The 20,008-nt window shown below is 57.7% G+C and overlaps 3 protein-coding genes and 1 long non-coding RNA gene across 5 annotated transcripts; 3 read left to right on the top strand and 1 right to left on the bottom strand.

The window, feature by feature from the left end:
- Positions 1–1,873: 1,873 nt before the first annotated feature.
- On the top strand, positions 1,874–6,204 carry FIBP (FGF1 intracellular binding protein). Of its 2 annotated transcripts, none has more exons than XM_035013289.1 (10): positions 1,874–2,083; positions 2,275–2,473; positions 2,655–2,781; positions 3,869–3,969; positions 4,459–4,592; positions 4,930–5,038; positions 5,115–5,178; positions 5,442–5,528; positions 5,616–5,713; positions 6,045–6,204. In XM_035013289.1, the coding sequence occupies exons 1-10, from the start codon at positions 1,999–2,001 to the stop codon at positions 6,112–6,114; spliced, it is 1,074 nt and encodes a 357-aa protein (XP_034869180.1). In that variant the 5' UTR covers positions 1,874–1,998; the 3' UTR covers positions 6,115–6,204. The 2 variants fall into 2 exon arrangements, with proteins under 2 accessions (XP_034869180.1, XP_034869179.1); XM_035013288.1 differs by having other exon boundaries at positions 4,459–4,613.
- A 128-nt stretch (positions 6,205–6,332) lies between these two features.
- CTSW (cathepsin W) lies at positions 6,333–14,707 on the bottom strand. The gene is made up of 11 exons (XM_035013287.1): positions 14,287–14,707; positions 9,669–9,825; positions 9,292–9,376; positions 8,352–8,465; positions 7,804–7,958; positions 7,610–7,706; positions 7,441–7,521; positions 7,205–7,330; positions 6,929–6,993; positions 6,650–6,853; positions 6,333–6,568 (listed from the first exon to the last, which is right to left on the bottom strand). The coding sequence occupies exons 1-11, from the start codon at positions 14,400–14,402 to the stop codon at positions 6,458–6,460; spliced, it is 1,311 nt and encodes a 436-aa protein (XP_034869178.1). The 5' UTR covers positions 14,403–14,707; the 3' UTR covers positions 6,333–6,457.
- On the top strand, positions 7,391–9,265 carry LOC118016073. Its single transcript, XR_004680752.1, has 2 exons — positions 7,391–8,560; positions 8,999–9,265. It is a non-coding gene; the product is annotated as an uncharacterized LOC118016073 (long non-coding RNA).
- EFEMP2 (EGF containing fibulin extracellular matrix protein 2) lies at positions 12,666–19,416 on the top strand. The gene is made up of 12 exons (XM_035013285.1): positions 12,666–12,909; positions 13,465–13,524; positions 13,851–13,968; positions 14,183–14,231; positions 14,870–15,076; positions 16,059–16,181; positions 16,463–16,579; positions 16,730–16,849; positions 17,450–17,569; positions 17,657–17,783; positions 18,032–18,227; positions 19,113–19,416. The coding sequence occupies exons 1-12, from the start codon at positions 12,845–12,847 to the stop codon at positions 19,272–19,274; spliced, it is 1,464 nt and encodes a 487-aa protein (XP_034869176.1). The 5' UTR covers positions 12,666–12,844; the 3' UTR covers positions 19,275–19,416.
- Positions 19,417–20,008: the final 592 nt, after the last annotated feature.

Here is a 20,008-nt window from a genome sequence, read left to right as displayed (position 1 = left end):
CTTTCCTAGCATAGTTCATACTCGAGAGTCTCGGCTCACTGAACATCTCTCCCAGCTCTTTGGAGCCGAGTCCAGACGTGCGTGACTCAGCATCAGCCTGCCCTTTCATGGAAATTTTCTTGCCCGGGGGGAGGCGCATACAGGGATTCATTTGTTCAATAAACTTTTATTGTATGCAAAGCTCAGGCAGAAATAAACTTGACTAAGATTCTGATCCTGTCCTCAAAGGGGTCGTAATTTATTTTTTTAAAGATGTTATTTATTTATTTACTTGAGAGAGAGAAAAAGAGCACGAGCAGGGGGGAGGGGCAGAGGGAGAGGGAGAAGACGACTCCCCGCTGAGCAGGGAGCCTGACCCTGGACTCAATCCCAGGATCCTGGGATCATGACCTGAGCCGAAGGCAGAGGCTTAACCGACTGAGCCACTCAAGCGCCCAAAGGGGTCGTAATTTAGTGGGGGAGACAGGCTGGGTAAAACCAGAAGTAAACGGGGGATGGGCATGGTCTGAGGGATCTCCACCCCCCAAAAAAAGGTTTCCCCAAAGAGGTGGTAATCTGAGGGGCCCCGAAAGATGTATAGGAGTTTGGCAAGTAAAGAGAAAGCTATTTCAGGGAGCGGGAATAGCATGGTGAAAGACACTGGGGGCCTAGCTGCTTTAGGAACCGTGAGAGTAGCTCGATGTTTTCAAAAGGTAGTTGTGTGGAGAAAATGGTAAAATGAGGGAGAGAAGCAACAAAGGTAGTTGGCTGGAGCGTTGCCACAGGCCAGCCAGTAGGATTTTAAGCAGGGGAGTAACATTTTAAAATATGCATTAAAAAAATTATTCCGGGGGTGCCTGGGTGGCTCAGTCGTTAAGCATCTGCCTTAGGCTTGGGTCACGATCCCAGGTTCCTGGGATCGAGCCCCGCATCGAGCTCCCTGCTCGATAGGAGGCCTGCTTCTCCTTCTCCCTCTCCACCTGCTTGTGTTCCCTCTCTTGCTTTCTCTCTCTCTGTCAAATAAATAAATAAAATCTTAAAAAAAAAAATTTATTCCGGCTGCTCTGTGTGGGATGAACCATGGGGAAGAGACGTAGGCAGGGAGATTAGTAAGAACACTGTGTCAATGGGCAAGGTAGAGCTATGCAGAAGGACTGGGCTGGGACAGTGCCAGTAGGGGTGGAGAGGACAAAACATCCTAGAAATATTCAGGAGGCAAATCAGCAGACCTGAATGTGAGGAGTGAGGACTCTGGGAGAAAGCACAGGGTTCTGGGATGAGAACTGGGTGAATGTTGGGACTGTCACTGAGATAGGAACGCAGGAAAGAAACAGATCGGAAAGAGACCTGTCTAGCTTTTGAGGGACCTGTAGGGTAGACAGCGTAGAAAGACGAGCAGATAGGCAGCCCTCTGATGTGGACTTCCAGCCAGAGCTCTGAGCTACAGAGTAAGAGAAGTCATTAGTGCAGGGGGGTGGGGTTTGGGGGGTTAAAATCATGGGAGCACGTGCCCCATGCCCAGGAGAGTTGCTCAGCTGCAGGATGGACTGAGGCGCTCCCAGCAAGGCCCCTTGAAAGTTAGGTCAGATACATTTTTTGCAGAGAAAAGATTTAGGACAGAGACCTGTGAAACCCCTACATTTAAGATACACGTCAAAGTAGGGAGGCCCAGAAAAGGGCAGAGAAAGTGGGAGAAAAGCCAGAAGGAAGTGTGGGGGAAGGCTGCCAGCGCAGGGGAGACTGGCCGTTGGCCTCGACTCCCGATGTCTTCCTGCAAACTGGGCCAGGATGGGGACGAGGAGCCTGGGATTGCCCCTCCCGCCGGGAGGAGGGGCTACTCCTCTTCCTTCGCCGCTTCTGCCCCCACCCTCTCTGTCCCGGAAGTGGTCCTTCTCTGGCTCCGGGTGCCGGGAGCCGAATCTCGGCGCTCCCGGAAGTAGCCTGCGGGCGGCGCGCCCGGCCCGGGCAGTGCTCGCTCCCACCGGGGCTCTGCAGGTGCGCCCGGGTCTGGGCGTCGCCATGACCAGCGAGCTGGACATCTTCGTAGGGAACACGACCCTCATCGACGAGGACGTGTATCGCCTCTGGCTGGATGGTTACTCGGGTGTGTGGGGGGCCGTCTGCGGAGCGGGTCAGGAGGGGCGGTGGTTTGGGACGGGAGAGGGCGGGGCCAGGACTCCCGTCCTTTGGGGAAGTGGGCAGAGGGAGTAAGGGGTGTTTAGAAGTCGGACTTGGGATCCCCCGAGGGCCTGTGGGTTCGCGGAGCGGGGCTTAATGCTGGCGCCCGCTCCCCAGTGAGCGACGCGGTGGCCCTGAGGGTGCGCTCGGGAATCCTGGAGCAGACAGGCGCCACGGCGGCCGTGCTGCAGAGCGACACCATGGACCACTACCGTACTTTCCACATGCTCGAGCGCCTGCTGCACGCACCGCCCAAGCTGTTGCACCAGCTCATCTTCCAGATCCCGCCCTCCCGACAGGCGCTGCTCATCGAGAGGTGGGACACCCATCAGGCTGACCATATACCCATTTTGCAGGGCGAAACTGAGGCCCGGGTTGGGATGGGACTTACACAAGGGCTGAGAAAGTTGAGAGCAGGAGGGGCCAAACCTAGGCCCTGCCGGACCTCCGTTTCCCTCCTATGTGGAAAGTCAGTGGTGTCCTCTGCCTCCACGCAGGTACTATGCCTTTGACGAGGCCTTTGTGCGGGAGGTCCTGGGCAAGAAGCTGTCCAAGGGCACCAAGAAAGACCTGGACGACATCAGCACCAAAACAGGCATCACCCTCAAGAGCTGCCGGAGACAAGTGGGCACTGCATCTCTGCCCCCCAACACAACATCCCATGTCCAGTCTGTCCCTTCACTCCATCCCTTTGGTCACTGCCCCAGCTCCATTCTCCTCCCCCACCTCTGATTGTGGCAGGGGCTTCATACCCAGTCTCTTGTCCCTTTTTTTGCTCTTCCAAAGCATCTCCTACTCCCCTGCGGGAGCTACTCTTTCAGAAGCTCAGATCTGACCATAGCTTTCCCCTCCTCGTAAACTTTAATTGACTCTCCCACTCCATCTTGGATAGTAGCCACACTCCTTGGCCTTGACCGTCATACTCTTCTGTGATCTGGTCTCTGCCAGCCTTTCTCCGCTTATATTTCTCCAGCCCCTGGCTTTCTTTTTGCTCCTGCTACTCCTACCTGGAGGGTACTATTCTTGACCTTATCTACCCCTTGAAATACAAAGCAGGGGGTCAGATGCCACCTACTCCACAAGCCTTTTTGGTGGCCCGGAAGGGAGAAGTAACCCTTCTGGGCCTTTAGTATTTTTTCTCTGTGGCTTTTGTGCACTCCTGAACAGCTTAGCATTTGCTTGTTTTTTTTTTTTTTTTTTACTTCCTGGACCTCAGCCAGGAGAGTCAGTTCCAACACGAGCTCATGAAGAACTGGAGAGCATGATGCTAAAATAGGGGGAGGGCGCCTGGGTGGCTCAGTTGGTTAAGCGACTGCCTTCGGCTCAGGTCATGATCCTGGAGTCCCGGGATCGAGTCCCGCATTGGGCTCCCTGCTCAGCAGGGAGTCTGCTTCTCCCTCTGACCCTCCCCCTTCTCATGTGCTCTCTCTCTCCTCTCATCCTCTCTCTCAAATAAATAAATAAAATCTTAAAAAAAAAAAAATTAAAATAGGGGGAATTCAGAGGTAGGAGTGAGTAAACATTTATCCAGGGCAAGATGCTTGAATTGATAACAGGTATTAACAGTTAATAGTTTATTGAAGAATACCACATGCTAAGTCAGCATCTGTTGACTGGATAGATGGATAGGTGAGGGAAGGATGTTCAGTAATCAGTTTGTTGGATGACCAGCCTCTGACCAGCCCTCCTTCCTCCCCTAACTGCCCTACAGTTTGACAACTTTAAGCGAGTCTTCAAGGTGGTGGAGGAAATGCGGGGCTCCCTGGTGGATAACATTCAGCAACACTTCCTCCTGTCTGACCGGTTGGCCAGGTGAGGGGCTGGGCAAAGAGCCAGCCATCTCCCTTTCCTGCAAGCTTCTTCCTTGGGCCATAAGGCAGGTCCACTTTCCCCACCCCAACCCACTTGACCTCCTGGCTGCATTGGGGGATGGCTCTCCTTCTCCTGGTCTGCGCTTTGGATCAGACTGGCCTGGCTTCAGATTCCAGCCTGGCCATTTACCAGCGGGGCTGTTGTGAGATGCCACATGTAAATCCCGTGTTGCAGCCCCTGGGGCTTAGGAAGTGCTCAGTAAATGGTAACTGTTATGCTCAGGTCTCCCTCTGTTCCCCTTAGGAGACCTGGGCTGAAACCTCTGTATGCAGATGGGGAGGCCCAGAGAGAAGTGGCTTGCAGCATGTCACATAGTGAGCTGGGGCAGAGACAGGCCGGAGGTCGGATGCCCCGCCAATGTCACAGGTTCGAGCTGCTCGCTAAAAAGGAATTTGAAACCCTGACAGGCTCACTCTCCCCTCCTTGCAGGGACTATGCGGCCATCGTCTTCTTTGCCAACAACCGTTTCGAGACAGGGAAGAAAAAACTGCAGTATCTGAGCTTTGGTGACTTTGCCTACTGTGCTGAGCTGATGATCCAGAACTGGACCCTCGGAGCCGTCGGTGAGACCCCCACTCACCCAGGTGCCCGGTACCTCCCCACCCTCTCAGGACCTGGTTCCCCGCCAACAGTTTCTCCTGCAGGCCCCAGTTTCCAGCATCCTTTCTTCTTCAGTGCCTGAAGCACAGCCACTGTTGCTCATAGCCGTGTCCCCACGCACAGCTCGTCTGCAGACAAAGGGCCCGCCACTTGTCTGTGGCCCGGGGCAAGTCCCTCCACCTTTCCGACACTCCCTTCTCTCTGTCACGGGGTGCGCTGAGATGACGGGTGTGGAAGGCTCCGGATATCACCGGAGGGGTTTTTACCCCCACCCCCATTCCCTTGCTGGGCCTCCCCCAGACTCCCAGGTGGATGACATGGATGTGGATCTAGACAAGGAGTTTCTCCAGGACTTGAAGGAGCTCAAAATGCTTGTGGCTGACAAGGACCTTCTGGACCTGCACAAGAGGTGACCGTGGGGAGTCCTCGGGCCGGGGCGTGAGTAGGGGCCCCAGCACCTCTGGGCTTACCCTGTCTCCCTGCAGCCTGGTGTGTACTGCCCTTCGGGGAAAGCTTGGTGTCTTCTCTGAGATGGAAGCCAACTTCAAGGTCTGTGGCCCAATCCAGCCTCTGTCCCTTGGGCATCTTCAGCCTCACTGCACTGTCCCCATGGGGCAACTCTGCTCATGCCGGAGCGGGTAGCCCTGCCGCTGCTCCTTCCACCCACCTCAGGTGGGGGGGGCACATCGGGGAGTTATTTGATTGAGGGAGGTGGATAGATTTCGGGAGGGACATGCCTCTCCTCCAGCTGCTGGGCTCAGCCTCCAGCCTCGGGGACAGAAGGCAGAACTCCCAGGCTCTCTGCCCCACAGAACCTGTCCCGGGGGCTGGTGAACGTGGCTGCCAAGCTGACCCACAATAAGGATGTCAGAGACCTGTTTGTGGACCTCGTGGAGAAGGTGAGCCGTCCTGCGTGCTGCCCTCTGATCCCCAACCTGGCCTGTCCCTGCGCTGTACCAGCGCTAGATGTTTCCTTGGGCCCACAGTTCGTGGAACCCTGCCGTTCTGACCACTGGCCACTGAGTGATGTGCGGCTCTTCTTGAATCAGTATTCGGCATCCGTCCACTCCCTGGATGGCTTCCGGTGAGAGACCCCAGGCTTCCTTTCCAGCTTGGTCTTGCTGTAGGCAGCCTCCTGCCAGGGCGTAACCCTCCTGCAGATGCAGGGTTCTCTCCTCTGCCCTAGGGGTGGAAGTCTGTGGGCCCTCCTCTTAGAGGCTGTGACCTGACCTTAGGTGGGCTCCTGAACCTCTCCACACCTCAGTTTCCCCTGTAGAACGGGAGGATCATGCTGCTAATCACTGTAGGAGTGGTGTGAGGAGTGAGGAAGCACTTAGGTGTATGAAGCTCTTGGAACAGCATCTCACACATGATGGGGATTCAGGCGAAGGCCCCTGTCACTGTTTCCATTGCAGGCACCAGGCCCTCTGGGATCGCTACATGGGCACCCTCCGTGGCTGCCTCCTGCGCCTCTATCATGACTGAGGTGCCCTCCCACTGCCCTGCCCACACTGACAATAAAGCTGCCGTGACTTTGGAGGAGCCCGTGCGCGGGAGTGTGCATGGGCGTACACACATCTGTCTCTGAGCGTCATGATGCCCGTGCATAGGGATGTATGTGTATGGGGGCCCCACAGAGCCTAGCATGTGTCAGAGTGTGGGGCGTCTGCGCTCTCCCCACCCCAGCTGAGTTCACGTGCAAGACAGGGAGCTCATCTTGGTTTATTCAAGCCATAGCAGGATTAGGAGGACAGGCAAAAGCCTGGGGTGGGGGCAACAAGGAGACAGCGGGCATAGCGGGAGAGGGCTGAAGCTCGGCGGCGCAGGCTCAGCGAGGGCAGGACACCGGGCGCTTCTTCGCCGATAGGTCCACGCGGGCCGTGAGCGGGTACTTGGTGATGCCGCATGTATTACTCCCGCGGTGCAGCCGGAAATAGCCCTAGGAAGTCAAGGGGACATCAGAGCCAGAAGGTGGGGCAAGGCCTGTCCTGCCCTGTACCCTCGGGTAGATCACACTCACCTCCTCACCCCATTCAGCACCCCACGAGTTCTTCAGGATCCAGTATGGGATTGGGCGGCGAGGATGAGGCTGGGATGAGCCTCCCTCTGCCCGCCTCCCCGCCACTGACTTGCTCGTCCCAAAACCCACCAGCAGGACAGAATGGTCCACAAGCTGGGGGTCACAGGTGGCAGGTGTGGCCTTGATCACACCCTTCCGGTATTGCTGCAAGGGCAGAGGGGCTGAGTCTGAGGCCACCTCCCCTAGATGTCCCTCCCCCCAGTCCCAACCCTTTCCCACCTGCAGTAGTTTCATGTTGATGGTCACGGTGATGGGGCCTTGGGTGGCCAGGTACCAGGCGATTGCTGGGAGTAGAAGGTACCATTAGGCCCTGCTTCCTCTCTGCCCCCTACTCTTGCCTCGTAGTCTTACCCCCACCCCACCCCCCACCTCTCTGTGCCTACGTCTCTGTCTCTAGTCCAGTCTTTTGCCTCTATCCTGGTCTGTCTGTCCCTGTCATCCTGCCCCCAGGCCTGCTCCTGCCCCGCTCTGCCCGCATCCCCGCTCTGCCCGCACTCTGCTCGTTGTCCTGCAGCATGATGAAGTCCTGGATCCAGGCCACCTTCTTGTACTTCTTGGCCAGGCACTTGTGGGGTTTGACTTCCCCCCGGAATGGGTAGTCCTTTTCACTGGCCAACCCACCTGCAGATAAGCAAGGCCAGGGTGGAGGCTCAGCGCCCGAACTTCCCCCCTCCTCCCCCACCCCCTCCACCCCTGCCCCCAAAAGCTGCCCAGAGAGGCAGGGCACTCACTGTTGTTGAGGACAGTTATGAAGGCATCCCAGACGAAGCCACCCCTGCACCCGTCCCCACAGCGGCCACAGTCAAGCAGCTCTGGCACAAGAAGGGACGGTGTGGGCTGACCGCGCCCTGGCGTCCCCCCTCCTCCTCCCCCCTCACATGCCCCCTCCTTCAGCCATACCCTGCACGGAGACTTGCACCGACTGGTTGTATTTGATGCCCCACAGGGCCTCGATGTTGCCCGCTGTGGCCATGGCCCAGCAGCAGTTGCAGTTTTCCTAGCCGGGAAGGGGGGCAGTGGGAAGGTGTCTGGGCCTCGTCCCCCCTCCCCCCCCACGCCACCGAGGCTGGACTGGGCCAGATGGGGGCAGATACCTGCTGCCTGATGGGTGAGATGATGCCCTTCAACCTCCGCCAGTCACAGCTGCGGGGCACCGACTCTCCCGACTCTTCAGACCCCACCTTTCTGCCCACGCTGGGTGCCTCTCCAGCCATCCTCTGGTGCCCATAGAGCTGGCCAAACTCCTCCTCTGGGGGATGGATGGACGGGGCCAACAGGGTCACAGTTTTGACCCCTTCTCCCCCATACTTTGCCTCTCCCACTCCAGCCATTCACATACTGGGTTATTTGAGTCCCCATGATACCCTGGGAGATAGGCACAAGGGTATGGAGGCCCAGAGAGAAGCCAGGTTTCTTCCTGGGACGCACTCGCCTGCACTTGCTGCCTCACCCCCTAAGCTGGATTAGGACCCGGACCCGCCCCTGTTTTTTGTGATTTGGGGCAAACAAACAGGCCTCTGGTCCTCAGGCTCCCTCTCTCTGGGAAATAAAAGCTGAAGGTCTGCCCTGCCCAGCCACCAGTATCCCTGCAGAAGTCTCTGCCTCCCCACCTACCACCTAGGATCCAGGAGGTGTCCAGTACCTGTGAGGTCACTGAATGGAGTCACCCCAAACTCGGCTGTGCCCAAGTCTTCCGCCTCCAGCTGCTGAGCCTGGGCCAGGTTGCGTGCAAAGATGTCCAGGCGATGAGCATACTCTGGAGCAAGAGGGGTTGGTTCTAGGCGACCTCCTGAGCCCACAGAAGCAGGAAGTGGCCACTGGCTGGGCATCCTCCCACTCACACCCAGCCAGGTGAGCACAGCTCCTTTCTTGTGGCCACTGCAGGCCCCACCGCCGACATCTGGGCCAAGGAAATGGCTCCCCAGCCCCTCTAGGGTTGGGTTTTCCTCAGAGGCAGTAAGGGGGACATCTCTGCCCACGCAGAAGACAAGTAAAGGGTCTGAAGGCAGAGTGACTCAGAAGGGAAAGGTGGGTGGTCAGAGACTGGCTTCCTGCCAGGTCACATTCTCCCTTCACACCTCTGCCTGCATGTTCTGAGCTGGAACATGATGAAGGTGGGGAAGGGGTGGGGTATGGGTCCATGGCATGGGCAGCCTGGGCTGAAAGGTGCCCACAGACCATCCTCCTATGGAAGACGAGACCCAGAGAGAGGGCGGGAGCAGGGCTGGGACCTCCTGGGCATGGAGAGTGAGTCCCCACACAAGGTGAATATCCTTGGTGTTTCTGAAGGAACTCATGACTAGATGGTAGTCGGCCTGCTGCGCAGAGTGACAAGAAAGTGGCTGTGGAAGCAAGGGGTCCTCTGGGACGGGTAGGCCCCCAACAGCTGCTGCCTGCCCTCCAAATTCATAGCAAAGAGTGATCCTGTCGCCCCATGTGCAACCAGGGAATACACCCCCAGCCCTGCCAACTTCCCTGCTGAGTGGCTTTGGCCCAGCCCATTGCCCACCCGGAATCTTGATTTCCTTATCTATTAAATGGGAGACAGGGGTGAGACTGGAGATGTACATGCCCCGTGATACCTTCTGGGTTTGAGTAACTCCGGTTGTACTGGGTCTGGAACAACATGAAGACCTGTTTCAGCTCCAGTGGCTGGGGACCTGGATCCTGGCAAGGAACCAAGAGGGTGGGGGGAGAGCAGGTGAGGAGTCATTGCTGGGACCACACCTTGCCTTCCAGCCATGCAGGGATGGGGCTAGGGGATCAGCTGCTTGGCCTGCACGGTCTCCCTGCGTTAGCTTGGGCCTCATGGCATCATGTCAATCACCTCTGTAGCCTCAGTTGCTGTCTCTGAGAAATGGGAATAAGGCAGTTGTTTCTGGAAGGGTGAGCCCTAGGCAGGAGTCTCACAGAGGGAAGAGGATGGGAAGCAAGGGTGGTGGGGGGGGGGGGCACTTACCTGGTTCCTGAGGGAGCCTTTGATGCCTTGGGGCAGGCCTGCCACCAACAGGGCCAGGAGGCAGGAAAGGTAGACAGTTACTGCCATGGTGCTGCGGGTGAGAGTGCTGGAAGCAGGAAGCTGTGCAGACCAAGCTGGAGGGGGTGAGAGGGCGGAGCTGGAGAAACCGCAAAGGAGAAACCAGGTTGAGAGGGGGAGGTGGACCCCTTGATCACAAGAGCTGCCTCAGGCCTTCAGGCCTTTGTCCTGTACAGCCCTCAGCCTGCCTGTTTCCCACCCCACCCTTTTTCTTCATTCAGCAGATACCTGCTGCCCACCCTGTTCTGGGCAATTCTAGGGCTACAGAGAAGGATCTGTCCTTAAGGAAACAGGAATAGACAGATCCCAAGTGAGCAGTTGCCATATTTGGCCATCAGTGTCGTGACAGGGAAGTCCAGGGGGCTATGGGTGCCACAGGTTTTGAAGCCCTGGGTGGGGATAGAGGGTGGTCATTGCCCCCTGGGGAAGCACTCTCGCTCATCCTGGGAAACTGAGGCAGCTCAAGGGTCATCCTCCAAGAAGCCTTTGCTGCTCCCCATCCTCTGGTGTAACCTGCAGCCCCTTGAGCCCCTGCTGTGCCTGCCTCCCAGCCACACCAGAAGCATCTGATGCACCTGTGTCCTCAGCACCCAAGCCAGGGCCCAGCCCCGAGCAGGCTTGATGGGTGTTTGTAGACCTAACAAGTGGTTGTCACTGGGTTTTATTTTAAAAAATTTTTAAGATTTTATTTATTTATTTGACAGCACAAGCCGGGGGAGCAGGAGGGAGAGGGAGAAGCAGGCTCTCCGCTGAGCAGGGAGCTGGACGTGGGGCTCGATTCCAGGATCATGACCGGAGCCGAAGGCGGGCACTTAACTGACTGAGCCACCCAGGCGCCCCCGCTGTCATGGGTTTTAAATAGGAAAGTTCAGGGTCTAGGGTACGGTAAGTGGCGGCTACTGCCTTGTCCTGTTCATCATTCTTATCACAGTCTGGGGATGGGGATGAGGGGCCACGTTGAGTGCAGAAGGGATGAGGGCAGGGAAAGTCAGGGTCCTGGAGGTCAGGAGAAGCACCGCGAGGAGGCAACCCCAAGTGGTGGGCGTACTCAACGCCTAACACTGCAAAGACTCAAAAGTTGAGTCGCCAACTGTGTACCCAGTCATTCCCCTCTGGGCCTCAGATCCTCATCTCTAAGTGGCAACAATTCCTTTGAGTGGAATGACTGTGGGCACCTATGACCCTGGCTGGCACATAACAGGTGTTCAAATGGTGGGTCCTTAATACTCTACTCAGAGGCAGGGAGCCCAGAGTCTTGGAATCGGGGTGACTCGAGTTCGAATCCTGTCCTTACCATTCTGGCTATTCCTGGACAAATCTCAGCCTCTCTCATCTGTGAAATAGGGTGGTAACAGCACCCCTCCCTGGCTTGGCAGGATTGCATGAGGTGCATGCAGGCGCCTGGAAAGGCTATGCCTTGATAATCAAGAGCTATTATTTTTTATTTATTTTTTTTAAATAACAGCTTTATTGAGACATAATTTACAAGACATAAAAATTCAGCCTTTTTTTAAAAAAAAAGATTATTTATTTGACAGAGAGAGAGAGCACGCACAAGCAGCGGGAACAGCAGGTGGAGGGAGAGGGAGAAGCAGGGTCTGCACTGAGCAGGGAGCCCGATGCGGGACTCGATCCCAGGACCCTGGGATCATGACCTGAGCTGAAGGCAGACACTTAACCAACTGAGCCACCCAGGTGCCCCAAGATTCAGCCTTTTAAAGTATATAATTCACTGGAGCACCTGGCTGGCTCAGTCGGAAGAGCACATGACTCATGATCTCGAGGTTGTGAGTTTGAGCCCCACGTGGAGTGTAGAGATTACTTAAATAAATAAAAAAATTTTAAAAAACTTTACACAATTCAGTGGTTTTAGTGTATTTGCATAACTGGACAATCATCACCACCATTTGATTTCAGAGTATTTTCATCACCCCAAAAGAAACCCCATGTCCATTAGCAGTCACCCCCTAGTTGCCCCTTCCCCTGGCAAATACTAATTTGTCTCCTAGATTTCTCTATTCTGATGTGTCCTATAAGTGGAATATGAGGATGTTTGTGTCTGGCTTCTTCCACCTAGGGAAATATTTTCAAGATTCATCCTTGTTTTAGCACACATCAGTACTTCATTCCTTTTTATGACTGAGTAACATTCCATCATATTACCACATTTTGTTTATCCATTCATCAATTAATGGACATTAGATTGTTTCTACATTTTGGTTCTTATGAATAGTGTTGCTATGAATGTTGTGTATAGATCTTTTCGGGCGGACATATGTTTTCAATTCCCTTGGGTATATACAGAGGAGTGAAATTTCTGGGTCATGTGGTAACATTTTGAGGTCCTGCCAAACTGTTTTCCAAAGAGGACCATCTTATATTCCCACCCATAGTGTATGAGGGTTCCAGTTTCTCCATATCCTCGCCAACACTTGTTATTGCCTGTCTTTTGGTTTTAAAGAGCTTTTATTTTTAGCATCCTCGCCCCAGTGGCTGGGAAGGATCTGGGGGGTTGGGGGGTGCACTCCCCAACTCACCTTGAACCCCAGGGCTGACCTCGGGATCCACGTGCCCCCATCAGTACACCCTCTTCCTGGGCAGGGCTGCACTGGGGGCGATCGTGAGGATAAACAAGGGTGGGAAAGGGAAGGTTGGGCTCAGCAGTTCCCGCACTTCGTCTGCCCCCGACCCGGAGATCCCTGGACACGCGTCCCTTTCCCGTCTGGCCCCGCCCTGAGACGTGGGCAGGAGGAGGCCCCGCCCCTTCCTGGGAGCCAACTCCGCCCAAACTCCTCCCCAAAAGGCGCGCCCTCTGCTTGAAAGAGAAGGCAGAAATCCCGAAGTTGGGGGTGGGGGTGGGGACCCATTTGGGAGGAGGGCCGGTAAGGCACTGACACCGGACCCTGGCGTCCTGGACGCGAAAGTTCAGCCCTGCGTGCCTTCTCAGGGGCTTCCATTCATTCTAGGCCAAAAGGCAACTGCGGACCCCGCTCCCGAACTGTTGTAGTTTCGCGGACCGATTGTTGGGAGGAGGCGGTCCTCGAGTGAAGGGACCACCTGGCTGACAGCCCTAGGGATGGAGGAGAGAAGGGACAGAGATGAACAGTTCTGGGCCTGGGAGCGTCTTGTCCTCGGGCGAGGGTCTGGGAACCCTGAATGAAATGTTGGTATTCCCAGAGTGACTGTCCGGATGCACAGAACAAGATTCTGGAGCGGGTAGAGCAGGGTCTGGAAGCTCCAGGATTAGGTGGGGTCCAGGTGCCCAGGATGACATTCTGGGAGGGGCAGAGTGTGGAGGCCCCGGCATTATGTGGGTGCACAGGGTGGAATTCTAGGAGCCCAGATTAGGTAGGGTCCAGGTGCAGAGGATGACATTCCGCGTTGCGTAAAGTGAGGGCCTAGGGGCTCCCGGGTGAGTCTGGGGGCCTGGCATCAAGGCCATGCCCCCAGGGTGGGGAGCTAGGGGGACCCTGGCCCTGCGTCGGGAGGCGGCTCCGCGCCGCGCCGCGGGGGACCGGGTGGGGGCCTGCGGCTGGCCGGGGGCGGAGAAGCGGGGGGTCGGGGTCCCTCCCCCTGGCGCGGGCTCAGGAATCCGCCGAGGGGCGGGCGGAGGCGCCGGGGTGGGCCGCGCCGCGGCGGGCGGGCGGGCGGGCGGGGGGCGCTTCCTGGGGCCGCGCGTCCAGGGAGCTGCGCCGTCCACCCGTCCGTCTGCCCGCAGGCACTGCCCGAACCAGCCGAGCCGCCGGAGACGCGGGCCGCGGGGGCGTCGCGGGCTCAAGTGAGTGGCCGTCCGTGGGGGGAGGGCGCGAGCCGGAGTCTCGGCCGAGTCGGCGTCAGCGCAGAGCCGAGAGGCCCGCGCTCCTGAGCCCGCGCCACTGGGGGACCGGGCGGGGGCGGGGCGGCCGCGGGCGGGTGGGCCCTGAACCCTGGCCGCGGGAGGAGTGGGCCCTCGGCCCTGGGAAGCTCCGGGGCCCCAAGCCCGGTCCCGAGCGGGAGGCGGCTGGGGCCAGGGGTCTGAGTCCTGGAACGGGGCATGGGGGGTGCGTGGCAGAAGCGTCCTGACCCCCCTTCCCCCACTACCCCTGCACCACCACCACCTCCCAGCCCCAGGATGCTCCCCTTCGCCTCCTGCCTCCCCGGGTCTCTACTGCTCTGGGCGCTGTTGCTGCTGCTTTTGGGGGCAGCGTCTCCCCAGGATTCCGAGGAGCCCGACAGCTACACGGTGGGGACAGCGGGCCCACGGGCCTGGGATGGGCTGGGTAGGGCGCAGAGACCAGGATCCTGGGGGAAGATTCTCCCTCCCCTGGTTGGTGAAGCATCTGGGGGGCCATTGTTTGGAGCAGGCTGGGAGGGTGGCCAGGCTCAGGCCCTGATCTTGGCCTGGTCATTTGAAGGGGACTGGGGCTGACTACTGGTCACCTCTGGTCCCTTTGTAGGAATGCACAGATGGCTATGAGTGGGACCCCGACAGCCAGCACTGCCGGGGTGAGTGTGCCTGGGGGACTGACCCACCCCCAGGAACTGGGCAACGGACTGGCACCTTAGCTCCAAGAGCAGCAGCGGGGAGCCCGATGACCTGTCCTCTGCCCAGCCTGGCTTGGCAGGGGCCAGCTCTGATTCTCTGGGGGCCAGCTCAGCTAGGGGTGGAGAAGCCATGCAGGCCCCTCCCTCTCAGAGAAACCCAGGACACCCTGCCCCCACCCCTCAGTAGGCTGGAGAGCAACAGGGCACTGCCCATAGGAGCTCGGTCTTGGATACCTCTAACCAGTCTCCTATCAAGCTCTGTCCCATCAGGGCCTGGGAAGGCAGTGTCTATGGGGTGGGGGTAAGGAGGCCTGCACGTCATTCTTGGGCTGAGCCAGGGCCAGGGCTTTGGGGAGGGGTAGAGACCCTCTTGGGGACAAGAGTATGGGGGTGACTCCGGGAACAGTCACTCCCCCCCCCATCAGCCCTGGCAGGCCTTGGGGAAGGGTCCTGGGCAAGCAACCTTAGCTTGGTGAGTAGAGAGAGAAGGCCTTGCCTGGGTCACACAGCTTATAGAAGGGCGAGCTGGGCCCCTGCCTGCCGTCCACTTCACAGCCAGCCCAGGAGACTGGCTGTGCCCAGCAGGCCCCTCTCTGCAGATGTCAACGAGTGCCTGACCATCCCCGAGGCCTGCAAGGGGGAGATGAAATGCATCAACCACTATGGGGGCTACTTGTGCCTGCCCCGCTCAGCGGCCGTCATCAATGACCTGCATGGTGAGGGACCACCACCACCAGTGCCCCCCGCTGAACACCCCAACCCCTGCCTACCAGGCTACGAACCTGACGAGCAAGAGCGCTGTGTGGGTGAGTGAGGGTCACCTTGGCACCAGGGCTTTCGGTCCTCCTGCCAAGCATCTATCACTGCATCTTAAAAACTCAGACCTCGGGGCACCTGGGTGGCTCAGTCGGTTAAGAGGCTGCCTTCGGGGCGCCTGGGTGGCTCAGTTGGTTAAGCGACTGCCTTCGGCTCAGGTCATGATCCCAGGGTCCTGGGATCGAGTCCCGCATCGGGCTCCCTGCTCTGCAGGGAGCCTGCTTCTCCCTCTCCCACTCCCCCTGCTTGTGTTCCCTCTCTCGCTGTGTCTCTCTCTGTCAAATAAATAAATAAAATCTTTAAAAAAAAAAAAAAAAGAGTCTGCCTTCGGCTCAGGTCATGATCCTGGGGTCCTGGGATCGAGCCCCGCGTCCAGCTCCCTGCTCGGCAGAGAGCCTGCTTCTCCCTCTCCCTCTGCCTGCCACTCTGCCTACTTGTGCTCTCTCTCTCATCTATCTGTCAAATAAAAAAATAAAATCTTTAAAAAAAAAAAAAACCTCAGACCTCAGTTGCAAACTTGCTCAAAAGCAAGGGTTACTAGGATAACTTTGTGCGGGGCCTGCCGCAGGTGGTCCCACCTCCTGTCCTGCTCCAGCCAGCACCTGGAACCCCCTCTCAACTGCTGGAGACCCACTGCCAGAGCTCTGCCCCCTACCCTCTTCCTGATCCAGACCCCACCCCTGGCTGCCATGGGCCTTGGAGGAGGAAGGCCCTGGAATCAGCATTCCTGGGAGTCTGGGCAGGGCCTTATTTCCTGTGCACTTAGGGGTGCCTCTCCTGTTGGCTCCCAGGCTGACGGACTGTTATTTGTGCTGTCGGGAGGCTCTAATCCATGTGCTTCTTTCTCGGGGGTGCCAATTATCCATGCACCCACGTGAGCGGTACCTGACCTGTGTCCCTCTGTGCGGAGGTGTCTGTCACGTTGGGTGGTGCACGGGCTCCCGGGCGGGGGCTGAGTGGTGTCTCCTGCAGACGTGGACGAGTGTGCCCAGGCCTTGCACGACTGCCGCCCCAGCCAGGAGTGTCATAACCTGCCCGGCTCCTACCAGTGCACCTGCCCCGATGGCTACCGCAAGATTGGGCCTGAATGTGTGGGTGAGTCCGGGGAAGAGCCTCTCTAGTCCCTGCTCCGTGCCCTTGGCCTGGCTCTCACCCTAGCACCTGACCCCCCATGCCAGCTCACCGCCAGGCTCGACCCTCGTTCCCTGCCACCTCTGTCTTCCTGTCACCGGTCACAGGACTGTGAGGGTCTGTGTGTGAGTCCTGGCTGACCTGGCCCAACTCAGCGCCCCAGACCCAGGCGAGACTATGGGTGGTGCGGCCTTGAGTGCCAGCTGACCCGTGCGCTCTGCCCTCCCCCCCGGCCTCCCCCCCAGATATAGATGAGTGCCGCTATCGTTACTGCCAGCATCGCTGCGTCAACCTGCCTGGCTCCTTCCGCTGCCAGTGCGAGCCGGGCTTCCAGCTGGGGCCCAACAACCGCTCCTGCGTAGGTGAGGCTGGGCCGGGCCAGGCTCCTGGGTCCCGGGCGGCGGGGCGGGGCGGGGCGCCGGAGCTCGCTTTCCGACCAGCCTAGGCAAAGTGGGCGCTCTGGGCGGCTCCTTGGCTTTCACCCCTCCTGTTTTTTCCCCCTGAACCCCCAGATGTGAACGAATGTGACATGGGGGCTCCATGTGAGCAGCGCTGCTTCAATTCCTACGGGACCTTCCTGTGTCGCTGCCACCAGGGCTATGAGCTGCATCGCGATGGCTTCTCCTGCAATGGTGAGAGCCGCCCCTCTCCCCTGGGCTCCTCCACGGGTCTCCCAGGCCCTGGGTCGTGCTGCGTTTCCTGCCACCCAGTCCTCCATTTGGTGCCTCCGCGTCCCATCCATCCTGCACCCACCTGCCTCCTCTGTATTCCACCCCTGGCTGATTGCAGGACACCTGCACACCTGCCCACCGGAAGTTGAGGTTGGGAGGAAGGCACGGAGGGGAGCAGGAGGGAGCACTGAAGCTCAGAGGGGAGACTGACAAAGGATGTGGGTGCTCCCCTCTTTGGGAGTCGGGTGGACCTGCATTCAAACCCTAGACTAGGGCCCGCCACTCTTTTGAGCCCATTTCTACTTCTGTAAAATGGGTTGTCTTGGGGATGAAGTGGGACAGAACAAGACAAGCTTCATCAAGTCCCAAGCCACAACGTTTTAAAGTCAACTACCATTTGTTGAAAACCTTCCCTGTGCAGCACATTTCCCTTGCATACTTGGCCTCGTTTAATCCTGCCAGCAATCCTATGATGAAAGTATGCTCTCTCTGTGAACCTTTATGGGACTGAATTGAGAGGATCGCCTTTGGTCCAGAGCCCTCATCCACACTCTCCCTCAGATATCGATGAGTGCAGCTACTCCAGTTATCTCTGCCAGTACCGCTGTGTCAACGAGCCTGGCCGCTTCTCCTGCCACTGCCCGCAGGGCTACCAGCTGCTGGCCACGCGCCTCTGTCAAGGTACAGGGGGCCCCAGTGGGGCGGGCAGGGTGGTATCAGGGGCTGGTGGCCTGATGTCTGGGTTCCAGCCCCTTTCCCCTGACACAGACATTGATGAGTGTGAGTCGGGCGCGCACCAGTGCTCTGAGGCCCAAACCTGTGTCAACTTCCACGGGGGCTACCGCTGCGTGGACACCAACCGCTGCGTGGAGCCCTACGTCCAGGTGTCTGACAAGTGAGTCGTCGCGACGCCAGGCCCCCCTGCAGAAACTGCAACTCCCAGAGGGCTCTGCGGCTGACGGGCTGCCGTTCGGGCAGGCTAGTGCCTCGAGGGCCTATGGGAATTGTAGTCCTTCGTGACAACAATGCGAACTGTTCTAGCAGGAATGGGAGGATATTTTGGGGGTCCCTATTTTTAGGGGTGGGACCAAATTTGGGGTGTGGGCCAGGACCTCATTCGTGTCCCCATTTCGGGGTCTCTAGTCGCTGCCTCTGCCCGGCCTCCAACCCCCTGTGCCGGGAGCAGCCCTCGTCCATCGTGCACCGCTACATGAGCATCACCTCGGAGCGCAGTGTGCCCGCGGATGTGTTCCAGATCCAAGCGACCTCTGTCTACCCTGGCGCCTACAATGCCTTTCAGATCCGTGCGGGAAACTCGCAGGGGGACTTCTACATTAGGGTAAGGCTTTCCCCTAACTGCACCCCTCAACTGACATGCGTAATCCAAAATTGAATTCCAGGAAACCCTAAGTGGGAGACTCGGCTCTACCACCATGTCCCGCCTCTTCTCTCAAAGCCCCGCCCCCCGGGAGGTGGAATTTCTGTAGAAAGGTAGGGGTATTCTAAATTCCCTCGGTACAAACTACAGGTTGTTAAATGCAATTCCAACCAGGCACTTGGACACTGGGGTTTGAGTCCCTGCACTGGTTTCCATATGTGGCCTCAATTTCTTCACCCTTAGAACAAGGCACTGGCATGAGAGGCCTGCCCAGGTAACAGACACAGCAGAATCTGGGGAAGGCAAGCAGACGGAGCTGGGCCTTGGAGAGAGAGGCAGCGGGGGTTGGTGCGGGGGGCCTGGGGTCCAAGAATCCAGCTCTCTGCTGGTGGAGCTATTAGGAAGGAGGGGTCCAGGTATGATTCACAATGAGAGGGGCCCAAGGGGTTTATCTGATACCAGTCCTTGTTTTCTCTTTCTGAAATTGGATGCTCTGAAGGGAAGTCTGCCTGCTCCAGGTCACCAAAGGCCCCACCACTCCCAAGAGTCTCCCACCTGGCCTTGAATCATCAGTTGACCCTGGTTAGACAAAAGAACTAGGTGGAAAGGGTGGGAAGAGCACCAGTGGGACATTTCTGAGGGCAGGAGCCTGGGTGCACCACAGCCAAGATGTCAAGGGTATCACAGAGCCGGATGAGAGCCTGAGGTCACAGCCTGGCGGGCTCTCTCCTTCACAGCCAACTGCTTGTGGGTTCAAGATACGGGACAGGGAGGTGATGCCGGGGCAGGGTCTTGGCATGTAGGTTGACGCAATCTACGTGTCCCCCCACCCACTGTACCCTGCAGCAAATCAACAATGTCAGCGCCATGCTGGTCCTCGCCCGGCCTGTGACGGGCCCCCGGGAGTACGTGCTGGACCTCGAGATGGTCACCATGAACTCCCTCATGAGCTACCGGGCCAGTTCTGTACTGAGACTCACCGTCTTCGTGGGGGCCTACACTTTCTGAGGAGTGGGTGGGGAGCCCTCAGGGAGGGAGAGGCTTCCTGCAGCCGAAGAGCTTGGGGCTCAGGGATGACTGTGCTCGCTGCAAGGGCAGATGCTGTTGTGAAGAGTAGAAAGAGAAAGGCAATAAAGGGAGAAAGAAGGAGTCCTGGTGGCTGAGGTGGGTGGGTAACACTGTAGTGAACCCCGGACGGGGGAAGGGGCCAGGCTGTGGGAGGCGGGCCAATCACCTAAAGGGGGGATGTCTCTGTCCAGGCTCAGGGGGCACCATAGATAGGAGCTGGGAACTACATCCCCAAGGCTGGGATTGGTCCACATACCATGCGCATCAGAATCACTTTGAGAAGGGATGTAAGAAGGCTGCAGACTCCAGGACCCAGCCCAGGAACTGGGGTTCGACTGGTTTGTGGGGGACCTAGGAAACCCCACGGTAGACAATGGAGGCCTTGGGTTTCAATTCCAGCTTGTCCTCAATCAATTTGGCTAAACCCTAGTAGCTTCCTGGGCCTCAGTTTTCTAATTCATAAAATGAGGCAATTAGAGTACGAGCGCTTTCCGAACATTTCTTTTCCAAAATACGGAACCTGTTATCAAAGGAAATGTTATTTGATCAGGAACTCTGATGACATAAACTAGATTCAAAGTTGCAACGCCTCACTGACTCCATCTCCCTGGTGGTATCGATGCTCCCCCAGGGAACCCGAGTCCCGAGGAGCTCAGTTTAAAAACCACTGGACC

The sequence above is a fragment of the Mirounga leonina genome, unplaced genomic scaffold (genome assembly GCF_011800145.1).
Source record: "Mirounga leonina isolate KUSES-001 unplaced genomic scaffold, KU_Mleo_1.0 Mir_166, whole genome shotgun sequence".
Taxonomy (NCBI): domain Eukaryota; kingdom Metazoa; phylum Chordata; class Mammalia; order Carnivora; family Phocidae; genus Mirounga; species Mirounga leonina.
Note: the sequence above shows the minus strand (reverse complement) of the source record. Positions and strands in the feature narration are given on the sequence as shown.